The sequence below is a fragment of the Triticum urartu genome, chromosome 4A (assembly GCF_056163025.1).
Source record: "Triticum urartu cultivar PI428250 chromosome 4A, HENAU_Tu73, whole genome shotgun sequence".
In the NCBI taxonomy this organism is placed as follows: domain Eukaryota; kingdom Viridiplantae; phylum Streptophyta; class Magnoliopsida; order Poales; family Poaceae; genus Triticum; species Triticum urartu.
Genome location: NC_141876.1, coordinates 595,618,646 through 595,632,006, shown reverse-complemented (window position 1 = coordinate 595,632,006; position 13,361 = coordinate 595,618,646). Strand labels below are relative to the sequence as shown.

Genomic DNA, 13,361 nt, shown 5'->3' with positions numbered 1-13,361 from the left:
TGTTTTGAATGAAGGGACGAAAGAACCATCTCCAGAACCCTTTCCCTATTAAACTATATAAAATTTATTTCAGAAATTTTATTTAGTTTGATTTCTAGAACACAGAAGAACATTGGTATAAATCGCTTGCACACCCTGTCCTTGCTGTGCTCTTCTCTCCTCACTCTTCTTTTCACTTACTCGCTGGTCCATGATTAGAGCATCTCCAACAGCCGTGCTAAACTAGCGTCACGCCGCAAATTAGGTCGTTTTAGCGCGCGCGCAACGCGGCGGGTCGCTCCAGCGGACGCGCAAAAACGGCGCGCGCACTATAACGGGTTGGGCGCGCGGTCGAAAACACTTAGACGCGCGGTGTATTTCGGGCGCCCGCTGCAGCGCGCGGCACACTCCAGCGCTCGCGCCCGCACTTCCTCTCCCACTTCTACCCCCCGTCCGGCCGCGCCGCCGCCGCCGCCCGCGCCCCCCGGCGACCATTCAGGCTTCCCCGGCCTATCCCCGCGCGCCCGCGCTTCCGCCCCATCCCCTCCTAGTCCCACCGGCGCTCGCGCGCCTCCGTCATCCGAGGAACAGCGCCCGAGCGCTCGCTGCCGCGCCGTGCCCGCAAGGTGTTTGACAAAATGCCTACAAGGTATGTATTGCTCAAACTTCATGAATTTGATGCATGTTTTGAATTGTAGTTTTTATAGTATAGTATTGAACATTGTAGATGAGTTCGTCGTATGATTCTTCCGAAGAAGAATTTGATATGGAAGAGGAGGAGGATCTTGCAATGATCCTAGCTATGCATATAAAAAAACCGAAGCACGATGGTTCGGTTATGGGTCGGTAGAAAATTTGGAGGGATAGGATCGATGCCCACAACAGATTGATCAGGCATTATTTTGCGGAGAATCCCATATACCCTGAGTCGTATTTTCGTCGCCGGTTTAGGATGAGCACCGAGTTGTTCAGGCGCATTGCAGAGAAACTAGCGAGCCATGACCGTTTTTTTCAGCAAAGGAGGAATGCCGCCGGAGAGCTTGGGCATAGCACCTTTCAGAAGGTGACAACCGCTTTGCGTATGTTGGCATACGGTATACCGGCTGATCTTGTTGATGATCACTTGGCTATGGGTGAGAGCCAAGCCATCATGTGTGTCAAGCGCTTTGCAGTGGGAATTGTGTAGGTGTTTGGCGAGGAGTATTTGAGATCTCCCAATGCTGAAGACGTCGCAAGGCTATTGGCGATGAACAAAGCTTGCGGTTTTTCTGGCATGCTTGGCTCAATAGATTGCATGCATTGAAGTTGGAAGAATTGTCCAAAGGCATGGCATGGGCAATTCCACGGCCAAAAAAAGGGTTCCACTATAATCCTTGAAGCGGTGGCCGATCAGGAGACTTGGATTTGGCATGCATTCTTTGAAATGCCTGGATCTTTGAATGACATCAATGTTGTCAACCGGTCACCACTGATGAATAAGATTGCAAACGGTGAGTTGCCACCGGTGCAGTTTGTAGCAAATGGCCGTACGTACAACTATGGCTATTATCTAGCGGATGGCATCTATCCAAAGTGGCAAACCTTCGTGAAGCCGTTGAAAAAGCCGGAAGGTAAGAAAAATCTTGACTTCCACAATGCTCATGCGGCGGCTAGAAAAGATGTGGAGAGAGCATTTGGGATTTTGCAAGCCCAATTTGCTATTGTGAGAGGACCGGCTAGATTTTGGGATCAAAAAATGCTTCGGTAAATCATGCACGCTTGTGTGATCATGCACAACATGATCATCGAGAATGAGCGTGGCCAAGATTTAGACTACTCACAGTATGAGCTCTTGGGATATCCCGTGCGAGTGCGACGGAGGGCTGAAAGGGTAGCCCGTTTTATTGCCTCCTATCATGCCATTCGGCGTCCCGCAACGCACAATGAACTTCAGAATGATTTGATTGAAGAGTGGTGGGCATGGCATGGACGACAAAGAGCATGATGATATCTGCATTCGACATTGTATTGTTCATGAACTATTTGTTGTGTTTATTGCATTTGTTGTACTGAACGATAAACTATTTGTTTGAGTTGTAATGATAACAAAATTGAACTATTTATTGTTGATTTATTTTGTTTGTTTGATCATTTTTGCTCATAAAATACATGTATATGTGGTTTGTGCGGCGCGCGCGCTATATTTTTGCGCTCTGCTGGAGCGGCGCGCGCGCGCTACATTATAGCGCGGCTGCTGGAGCCAGCACAGACAGACGCGCTAAACCAGCCGAAGCGCGTGCGGCAAACAGGTTTTTTACGCGCGGCGCTTAGCGCGGCCGTTGAAGATGCTCTTAGATGACAAAAACAGAGCCCCTAAATCCCTGATGGATGCGGTGCTGAGCGACTGCACCTGTGTCTCAAGTGTGTGGATGCCTGCGTGGTGGTCGTCGCATTGCGCGATGCAGTGTCCATCATCAGCGCCTGCATGCTGGCTGCCCGTGTGCGACACGTCGTCGCCATTCTCGGCCTGCTTTTGGCGACCGTCCTCCAGGACAGCTGTGACGACGCCCTGGTCGTCATCCGCGGGAACCTTAAAGAGTCCGTAGAAGTCCGCGACTCCACGAGGCGTGGGAGTGCTGGACGTCGACCTGCGCCATGCCAAGGCCATCGTGAGCGCTTGCATGTTGGCCGCTAGCATGCACCACATAGTCATCATCGTTGGGCTGCGTGAGGCGGCAATCCTTCGAACGGCATGCCGTGACGTCCATCTGCGACCTCGCCGTCGCCTTGGTGAACGCCGCCCTCCGCGGGCACGCTCGCACGACTCCGTTGCCTTGCTGGATGCCGCCTTTCGCGGGAACGCCACCATTGCCCTGTTGGATGCTGCCTTCCGCGGGAACATCACCGTGCGGGTGGACTCCGTCGCCCTACTGGACGCCGTCCTCCGCAAGCAAGCTATCTGTCTTCCCAGTTCCCACAGATGGATATCTTCCATGGCCATGAGCTTGACGGGGAGGAGAAGAGATGGACGAAGATGAAAGACGAAAAGATAGAAGGAGAAGGCGTGCGATTTGAAGTAATTAATGCGGGAATTACAACGGAAGCGAAGGTAGAGGAGCATAGTTGGAAAGAATCGCCGAAATATCCCACGCACAGATCTCACGCGCAGATCATGGATTATATTTGGCAAAATATTATACCCACAGTAAACGAAATCAGGGGAGTAATTAGTTAGAATTTTTTCCTAAAGAAAAGGTGCGTGAGGATGGTCTGCGGCAGAACATCCAATCTGAACCGTTCGATTGATTGGCAGACCACCGGGACATTAGACTAGCCACAATGGGTAGTAACATGGACTAGTAACATGCTCATGTTATTAGTCTATGTTACTACCTCTATAGTGGGAAGTAACATATGTGTGATAACATGGAGCCCTTCATTTATTAGGCTATAGACACATTTTGCCTTGATATGTGTGATGTTACTCATACTAGTAGTAACTAGCTATGTTACTACCTCCGTCACGGTTTAGAAGGCGCGGTTGAAAATTCTCTGGGACCTAGGTGGTTATCTATTGATTATGAGATGAGTTAAAAAATAGCATTCACACTACGCATGCATATAGAAATAGTACTAATAGCTACTAGAAATAAATGCAATGCGCACTAAACTTTGTCTATTGTAGAAACGCACGCAAATTTAACTGTGCCTTCTAAACCGTGACGGAGGAAGTACTACTTTCATCTCTTTCTTCATTTATTGCATGCCACATCACCTATTTAACCTAGATATGTGTGATGTTATTATCTATGTTACTCCCATTATGGGTAGTCTTATGGGTTCTCAAATTTCACTTAATCAATTAGATCTGAGGGCTCTGCTTATTTCGTGTACATTTTGTGGTGTGTCTTTAAAAAAAACTATGTTTGCTCTTTTAATAGTAGTGTAGATGTAGATACGAAGGCGTCCGTAGGTCTAGCCGCCCTCGACACCGTCCTTCTTGTTTCCCCAAAACCCCTTCTTCCGGGGCAGCCCCCGTATTAATCTCGTTTCCCCAAAACCCCATGGACGAGCTCGCCAGCGACCGCCCCGGCCTGCCGCCGCCGCTCCATCTTCCGCATCTCCCGGACAACATGCTCGTGGAGATCCTCCCGCCAGAGCCCATCCACCTCTTCTGCGCCTCCTTCGTCTCCAAGCACTGGCGAAGCCTCGTGAACGACGCCCGATTCCTCCGCCTCTTCCGTGAGTTCCACGTGGGGAACTCCTCGGCTTCTTCAGCAACCGGCTGGATCATTCCCTCTTCGTCCCCACCTCCGGCGGCTTCGCGCTCTCCGCCGCCGCCAAGATGTCCCACCGCGACTGGTGGGCCCTCGACTGCCGCCACGGCCGTGCCCTCCTGGAAAAGTTAGGGTCCCGAACGCTCCTCGTCTGGGACCTCGTGACCGGCGACCGGCGCTACCTGCCCCTTCCCCCCGCCTGCAAGCGGAGTGACAACGGCGCGGTTCTCCGCGCGGCCGGCCACGCCGATTGCCATTGCCATCGGTGCCCGTTCCTCGTGGTGTACATGTTCAGACGACGTAATTCTGCTGCAATCTGTGCGTCCGTCTGGTCGTCCGAGACCGGCGTCTGGAGTGAGACCACCTTCATCATTGTACCATATTTATCAGTTGTTCCGGAACCGTCAACTCTGGTTAGGAATAAACTCTACTGGCTGCTGGAAAACTCTGGTATCTTAGAGTATGATTTGGATCATCATGGGCTGGGTCTAATTCACGAGATGCCATACGACGCTCTCTGGGCGGGGAAGTTCCTCCTCATGCCGGCAGAGGATGGACGGCTTGGTTTGGCCGGCGTTGAACGACACAATCTTCATCTGTGGTCACTGATTGCGAGCATTGATGGGCGGGTAACATGGACACATCAAAGGGTAATTGATCTTGGGAATTTCCTCGGGCCAGAAGTGGCGGCGAACTGTATCTATGGAATTGGTTTTGCTCAAGATGCTGGGGTGATCTTCATTCATATGCACGCTACCGTCTATATGATCCATCTCAAGTCCATGCAGATCAAGGAGGTGTCAGAGAAAGGGTTGTACGGCGGCGAACTTCATTACACAAGTTTCTATGCTCCAGGTACTGCCATTGTGTCCAATGTTGGCATTGAGGAGATCAACATTATTATTATTTTTGATAGAGTAGAAAAAAGGCGTCCCTATTCCTTCAATGTATTGTGCACAAAAGAAATAAATATAAATTATTGAATATTTGTTTCAAGATAGATAATCTACAGTGTCTTGATGAATCGTATTAATCTTGTATTACATGTCATTTTGTAGCAAAAGCAAGTGTTTTGTGCAAGGTGAGATATATTATAGTGGTTTCATTGAAGCGTCACCATATCTTATCAGTTCTTTAGCCCAGTTGCCATTGGTTTATTGAGTAATTTTTTTTCATAGGAATTACCATTGGTGGTGGAGATGATCAAGCTGAAATGTTGAACAACAGTTGAGATGATTGTGCTATCACATCTGCGGCGATGCTTTTGTTGCTAGATGATGTGACGTTCCCTTTTTTTTTTTTTGCTTGGATGGCTTGACAATTTTGCCGTGCATATGCAACTGGTCGATATTCTCTCCATTGGTAAAGAAGCTGGCATGCTATAGAATACAGTTAGAACCCTGACGCTGTGTTTTAGTTCTGTTTCTCTACCCCTTGGACGGCAACAGCTCTCAGATCGACCTTAATTATTCGGCCTTTTCTCTTAGAGCTGGGAAACACTTCCCCCTGTGCCTGCACAATTCATAGCTCATTGTGCTAATGTGCTACCGTGATGCAATTTATCATGTCATACATTTTATATCCCTTTGATCATCAATCAAGAGTTGGAGTATGCATTTCAAAAAATATAATGACCAGAAGGTTTTGGTGAATTCATGCTCCCATTTGTGTGGGTACTAAGAGCATCTCCAGCCGTTCGGCCTCCAGGACGTCGAAAAAGAGCCGTCTGGGACCGAACCGGCGTTTGCTTGTCGCGTGGGGGTGATTGCGTTCCCAGTCATCGCCGTCAGGTCGCCGCCAAAATCGCGCAAACTCAGCGATCTAATACGAATCTGGCACAAACTCAGCGATTTTTCATTGAAATATGTAAAAAAACAGAGAAACATACAAACTACGCCTAGCCCTACTACGCCGCGGCCGCCACCCGCCTTCTACATGCCGAGGAGCCTGTAGAAACGGGTGTAGTCGCCGCCGTCGTCATCGGCGTCGCGCGCCCTGCCGGAGCCGCCGCCGTCCCTACTGCACGCCTGACCAGGGTCGCCGACGCGCGGGGAGTTGGACGGCCTGGCTTCGTCCTCCTCGTCATTGTCAAGGACGACGACGCCGCCCTCCTCGCGTCCGCGGCGCCGGGCCTGGAGCTCCACGTACTCCCGGCGTTGGCGCGCCACCTGCTCGCGGACGTAGTCCGCCTTCGCCCCCTTGAGGGCGGTCTCGTCGTCGGTGGCCATCTCCGCGTGCTCCGGCTTCACGGGGAGCAGCCCCGGCTCGGTCTTCGGCCGGACCAGGCGGAGGGAGCGCGGGGAGGAGCGGCCGCCCTCTTTGATGACGAGGGCGCCGTTGGGGGTGCGGCAACGAAGCGACGTCTCCTCCGGCTCCGGCTTGATGGGCAGAGCGCCGGCGAGCCGGAGCCCGACGATGAGGAGGTCCCCGGCTCCATTCGCTGCAGCGTCCAGGAGCTGTCACGGCGGCGAGAGAATGACGAGCGCAGTGGGTACTAGAGGCGCGGCGTGTTGCCGGTCTCGATGTGGTCGAGGACGGCCTCGAGGGTGCGGCCGGGCATGCCCTACCACTCGCGCCGCCCGTTGGCGTTGAGGCGGCCGCGGGGGATGACGCCGTTGGCGGAGGTGATATGCTCTTCGTGGCGGCGCTCGAAAGTGCATCGTCCACAGCGTGTGGCTGTCGGCGGCGTACCTCGGCTCGTTCCGCTGCGCCTTCGTCAGGAACGAGCGGATGCGGGCAATCTCAGCCCGCCGTTCGGCCCCGGGCTGCACCGGTACCGGGACGCCGCCGACGCTCAACTTCCACGAGCCCGGCACCCGCATGTCTGGGGGCGCCAGATAGTCGGCCTCGTAGAGGAGGCGCGCCTCGTCCTCATGGAGATGGCGTCGGCCGAAGCCGTTCGCCGCCGCGGAGTCGCCGGGGTACCGCTCGGCCATTGCTCGTCGGCGAGGAAGAGGGGGGAGAGGCGGCTTCTGTGGGAGACGAGGCGAGAGAAGGCGAGTTGTGGCGACTGATGCGTTCACCAACGGGGAGGTCGGCTTTTATAGCCGATTCGGGGCACGCGTCCCGGACGCCTTCACTGCGCCGTCCGTGAGGCATCAATGGAGGCTGACCGGCGCGGTAGCGCGGCAGCCTTGGCATTGATTCCTACGGGAACCGAGGCGATGAGGACGACGAAGCGGCGTCTCGCTGACTCGGTGGGCCCATTCTTGTTCGCGCCAAAATCGCTTTCCCCGGCGCCCCCCAGCGCGCCCGGTTCGGCCTGGGTCTGCCGGCGTCAGTTTCGGCCCAAACCGGCGAAATACGGGCTCCTGGGGCACGACTGGGCTGTGTTTTGGGCGCCGGCGGCAAAAAAACGCCTTGGAGGGGCTGTTGGGGGTACGGCTGGAGATGCTCTAAATCTCAACTTTCATTTCAAGAAAAAAGTATAACTGTAAATCAGATGTTTCTTTACCATGCCTTGTGGTGTTTACATGATATTACCCCTACTGTGTACAAAGTTGACCACCATACTGCACATGACTCGTAAGCTTGGTAGTACAGTGTTCACTTTTGGCAGCATATCGTTCCTTGGTTCGTTCCAGGTCATTTTTATACTGAGATGTGCAGAGAGACTTGAGAATATGTTTAAGTGGTAGTTACTGTTTTCCTAGTGTTGTTTGAACTTGCAGATATTGTTTTCTCTGAAATTTGCCCCTCAAAAGTAGCCAAAATTGGCTCTGTTTGATGAAGTTGCTCGCCATGCAAGTACCTAGGTCATGTTCTTTGTCTCTGTGGCACTCATGCAAGGTGCTCAATATTTTGCCTGGTGATGTCGTAGATGTTAGGCGCTTTGTGTGGCTGTAACAAACTTGCAATGCCAAATGTGGCACTAGCTTGCGAAAGAGGATGAGTTTTTTTTTTTGCGAAACAGGACGAGTTAATCATGCAATGTTATCTTTAGTGATTTCTATAGATGTTATCCGACTGCGACTTGCTAGATATAAAGATCTTGTTGACGAGAAAAGTCTGTTCAATTTTTTCATGAATACGCAAAGCTTGCGTATCTTTCATTGATGAGAGAAATGCATATTTCAATCAACTCTTGCCTTAGTCTAATTTACAAACCCCAAGTCTAATAATGTCTACATTACAACTCCTAACTATTAAAACCGGCCAAGATTCAACCCTCCTCTCCCTTTTTGACTGGTTGACCATCTAATCAACATGTCCAGTCAGCAAGCTACGTCAGCAAAAAATTAAAAATTAAAAAAACTGCAAAAAATCCAAAAATATATAATCAATTTTTTAGAAAAACTATAAAATAAAAATAAAACTTCAAAATTCTGGAAAATTGAAAAAAGTATGTGCCTGTTTTTTGAAAAAAAAACTCAAAAACAAAGCTCAAAAACTTTTCCTAGATGCTTAGTATTGTTTTCTTGACTTTTTTTTACAGTTTTTTATTTTTCTTGCATTTTTTATGTGAAAGAATTTTTCTGGAATGTTTGAATTTTTTTTGTGAGGTTGCTTGTTGACTGGATGGTCAACTGATAAAAACCGGTCAATGGGGGAGGGGAGGGTTGAATCCGGATTGGTATTAAGAGTTCGGAGACGATATTAAAGTTGATAGTTTGTAAATTAGACTATGCTAAGTGTTACAGGTTGAAATATGCACTTCTCTCTTCATTGATAAAAGAAGTTGAAATGAGAATAAAGGGGTACATCATATGACACAACCAAAGATGGCATAGACATGGTGCCTGGAGCGGAGAGACATGAGATGCTACAACAAAGCGCTAAAGTACCTTGAACAAGAGAAACAACCCGAGCCGAAACAATGTCCCAAGTCTTGAATAGCATCACCGAGTACACCACGAGATGACACCTTCATGAAGGGGAACGATGTTGATGTTGCTGTCGTCTGATCTGAAGAAGCGGATCCAAGGTTTCCCCTATTGCTCGAAGAGGGGCACAGGAAAAGGTCGTGAAAGCGCCTCCAAGAAGGGGACAACATCCGCACATGTCGCTGTTGTTAGCATCATCAAGCCGAGCAGAGATTTCACGATGTCTAGCATCAACAAGCTGCCATCATAACCTGCAAGTGGATCAGCGGGTTGAATGCGGAGCGCCGAAGTAGGCTTTCGGGCTCCGCCCCCCGTGTGATTGTCGGGTAGGCGGGCGTCTTGTCAGCCCGCCAGTCACATCTGATCTGAATGTGGGGAGGGCTCTCGAGATGACATAGAGAGAGAGAGAGGTTTTGTGTGGGTCCATGTAGCCAGTCCTAGGTCTGGACTTTCCCAAACCTCTTCAATTTGATGCCGGTTTTGCGGGATTTTGGATGCCCGGACCAATCTGGGCAATCATGGCGACTACCCTTGGATGGTTAAATATTTATGCGTGTTTTTGGCGATCCGTGTGTTGCCTTATGGCTCAAACACTGAGAGAAAATATATACAAACTGGGTTTCTTTTGCATAAAACGCCTCAAACAAATGACTCGAGGGCCCATTTAGCAAAAAACACAACCCCATTTACCCTCGCGTGACAAAAAGTCAAAACAAAAGTAACCCCCGGCATGCAATTCCCCAATTCCCAAACCTATGGAGGAGCTCGCTGGCGACCGCCCCGGCCCGCCGCCGCTCTATCTCCCGCTTCCCCCGGACGACCTGCTCCTGGAGATCCTCCTGCGCCTCCCGCCGGAGCCCATCTACCTCTTCCGCGCCTCCTTCGTCTCCAAGCACTGGCGCAGCCTCGTGCACGACGCCCGCTTCCTCCGCCGCTTCCGTGAGTTCCACGGGGGGACGCCTCCCGTCCTCGGCTTCTTCAACAACCAGTTGGAGCATCCCCTCTTCGTCCCCACCTCCGGCGGCTTCGCGCTCTCCACCGCCACGATGTCCCACGACGACTGGTGGGCCCTCGACTGCCGCCACGGCCGAGCCCTCCTGGAAAGGCTCGGATCCGGAACGCTCCTCGTCTGGGACCTCTTGACCGGCGACGAGCGCCACCTGCCCGCCCCCCCGGCCTGTGACGGGATGTACAACGGTACGGTTCTGTGCGCGGCCGGCCACACCGTCCACGGCGACTGCCGGTCGTGCCCGTTCCTCGTGGTGTACGTGTTCAGTCGAAGTAGTTCTGCTATCTGTGCGTGCGTATTGTCATCCGATACTGGCGTCTGGAGTGAGGTCACCTCCATCGATATACAATCTTTAGTAGTTGATCCGACACCGTCAGCTCTAGTTGGGAACACACTCTACTGGCTGCTGGAATACAATAATATCTTTGAATATGATTTGGATAATCATAGGTTGGGTCTAACTGCGAAGTTACCAGGCGACACTCTATGTAGCTATCGGGGACAGGTTGTCATCATGCTGACAGAGGATGGACGTCTTGGTTTGGCCGGAGTCGAAGGACTCAATCTCCATCTGTGGTCACTGCTGACAGGCATTGACGGGCTCGTAACATGGACACATCAAAGGGTCATAGATCTTGAGAATTTTATTGCACCGGAAGTGGTGGCATCATGTATCTATGGAGTTGAGGAGGTTGGTTTTGCTGAAGATGCTGGGGTTATCTTCATTTATGTGCACCCTAGTGTCTATATGATCCATCTCAAGTCCATGCAGATCGAGGAGGTCTCAGAGAAAGGTACCTTTGGCAACGTACTTCCTTACACAAGCTTCTATGCTCCAGGTACTGCCATCGTCTGCACCAATTTACCAACAAGTCCTTCATGTCTGAGTGGAAGACAACTCTTTCGCAACTAACAAATGTATATGAAATTATGATGCCGTTGCATTCTTACTTGCATATGTTTCTCTTCATCCAGACCCAACATCTACCATTTGTGTGCATCATATTGCATAATGAATTAGTATGTATTGGGGAGAAATCAACTTTTGATGTTCTATCAGTGGTACTTTTAGATCTCTTGTAGATTTAGTCAATACTGCTCCATTTAAAGGTGATTTATTACTATATATACAGTTGAAAGGAAGAGCATAGCTGTTTCTGAGCGCCGATTTATAATTTCTTCTGTCATTGTTGCCCTACTGGTGTTGGATAATATGATCTCACTCACACATGAGAGTTGTGTTGCGTAATAAAATGACGTCGCCACCAATTCATTAGCGAGTCATTGCAAGATTTGTTTCTCTTTCTGTTTAAGCTACTGGATTCAGTTAAGGTATAAATGGTCTGCAGTGTCTTGAGTTGACATTGTAATCTTGTATTCACTAGTAGAAAACAGGGCTATGGTCTAGGCCGGCTCAGCCCATTAGTCCCGGTTCAGTCTAGAACCGGGACTAATGTGAGCATTGGTCCCGGTTCGTGCGGCTAAGGCATTAGTCCCGGTTCACTCGGGCCCTTTAGTCCTGGTTTAAGACATGAACCGGGACTAAAGGGTGCGATGACCTTTAGTCCCAGTTCGTGCCTCAAACCGGGACAAAAGATTAGACCTTTAGTCCCGGTTTGAGGCACGAACCGGGACTAATGGGGTTGAGACCTTTAGTCCCGGTTCGTGCCACGAATCGGTACAAAAGGTCCCATTTTCAAGGATCGCCTTTTCAGTTTTAGAAAAAATAAAAGAAAATAATGGAAATGTCAAAAAAATAAAAGAAAATAAGTTTTCCATGTGATATGTGGTCTAGTTGTTGGGAAAATTTGCAAATGTGAATTTTGACTTTATTTGCAAAATCTCTTTGAAATTTGTAAAAATGGGCATAACTTTTGCATACTAACTCGGATGAAAAAGTTTTTTATATGAAAAATCATCTACTCGAAAAGTTACATCCGAATTTAACAGGGGATTTTAAGATTTTCAAAATCCTCAAAAACCTAATAGAAAAAAAGTTACGGGGCTTTTAAGATCTAGAGTGGAAAAAATTGAAAAATATTCAAACAGTGAGCAAACTGTGGTCAAACAATGGTCAAACTAATTATTCTAGAATATTAGTGTTACTAAATAATTATTTTAGTTATTTCAATTTTGGTCAAATCTGGTCAAACTATGGTCAAACTGTGGTCAAACAATGGTCAAACTAATTATTCAAGAAATATTAGTGTTACTAAATAATTATTGTTTTTTAAAACAATAGTTTTAAACTCAAACAGTGAAATGTGTCACTTCATGCTCAAGCAAAATTCCTGAAGGTTAATAGGATTGACATCTTACTATTGTCAGGAAAACAACAAGTGCAGACTTGGAGCGAGGGAGAATAGAACCCGGAAGTTAAGCGTGCTCAGGCTGGGGGAGTGGGAGGATGGGTGACCGTTCGGGAAGTTAGATGATTTGGAATGATGAGGGGTGATTAGAGGATAAATTGAGAAGTGATGAGGGGTGGTGATTACAGACTAGAGGTTAAAATAATTCAGAAGTTTGAAAATAAAAAAAAATAAAAAAAAAATTTCAAAAAAAAATCATAAAATTTCTTTAGTCCCGGTTGGTGAACTGGGACTAAAGGTGGAGCTCCACGTGGCCGCGCCCTTTAGTCTCGGTTCTGGATTGAACCGGGACTAAAGTGTCAGCAGGTGTTTTCTTGCCCTATTGCCATTGGTTTACTGACTCATCTTCTCATAGGAACTATAATTGGAAGTCGAGATGATCAAGCTGAAATGTTGAACAACTGTTGAGATGATTGTGTTGTCACATCTGCGGTGATGTTTTGTTGGTTAAAAGAGGTGATGTGACATTTGTCTCACTGTATTTCTGTTGTTCTGCTTGCATGGGTTGATAATTTCCTTGAATCTGCAACGGGTCAATATTCTCTGCAATAGTAAAGAAGCTGCCGTGCTCTACATAATACAGTCAGAACTCTGAGCAATGTGTTTTAGTTCTGCTTCTCTAGCCCTTAGACGTCAACAGCTCTCACATCGACCTTATTCGACTTTTCTTGGAGCTGTGAAACACTTGCCGCTGGGTTTGCACAGTTCATAGTTCATTGTGCTAATGTGCTGCCGTGATGCAGTTTGTCATGTCAGTCATTTTATATATATTTTTTGACAAGTGGACATTTTATATCCTTTTGATGCATAGTTGCATCAGTCGTGAGCTGGGGTCTGCATTTCAGAAAATAGAATGACCAGAAGGTTTCGACCCCTTCAAACATGAAGTCATGCTCCCATATGTGTGGGTTCAGTTAATCTCAAC

At 48.8% G+C, this 13,361-nt stretch overlaps 1 protein-coding gene and 1 pseudogene across 1 annotated transcript; both read left to right on the top strand.

The window, feature by feature from the left end:
* Positions 1 to 4,022: 4,022 nt before the first annotated feature.
* On the top strand, positions 4,023 to 5,466 carry LOC147977007 (uncharacterized; annotated as a pseudogene).
* A 4,304-nt stretch (positions 5,467 to 9,770) lies between these two features.
* Positions 9,771 to 11,430, top strand: LOC147977006 (F-box protein At5g03970-like). The gene has a single exon (XM_087519132.1). The coding sequence runs from the start codon at positions 9,814 to 9,816 to the stop codon at positions 10,978 to 10,980; it is 1,167 nt and encodes a 388-aa protein (XP_087375258.1). The 5' UTR covers positions 9,771 to 9,813; the 3' UTR covers positions 10,981 to 11,430.
* Positions 11,431 to 13,361: the final 1,931 nt, after the last annotated feature.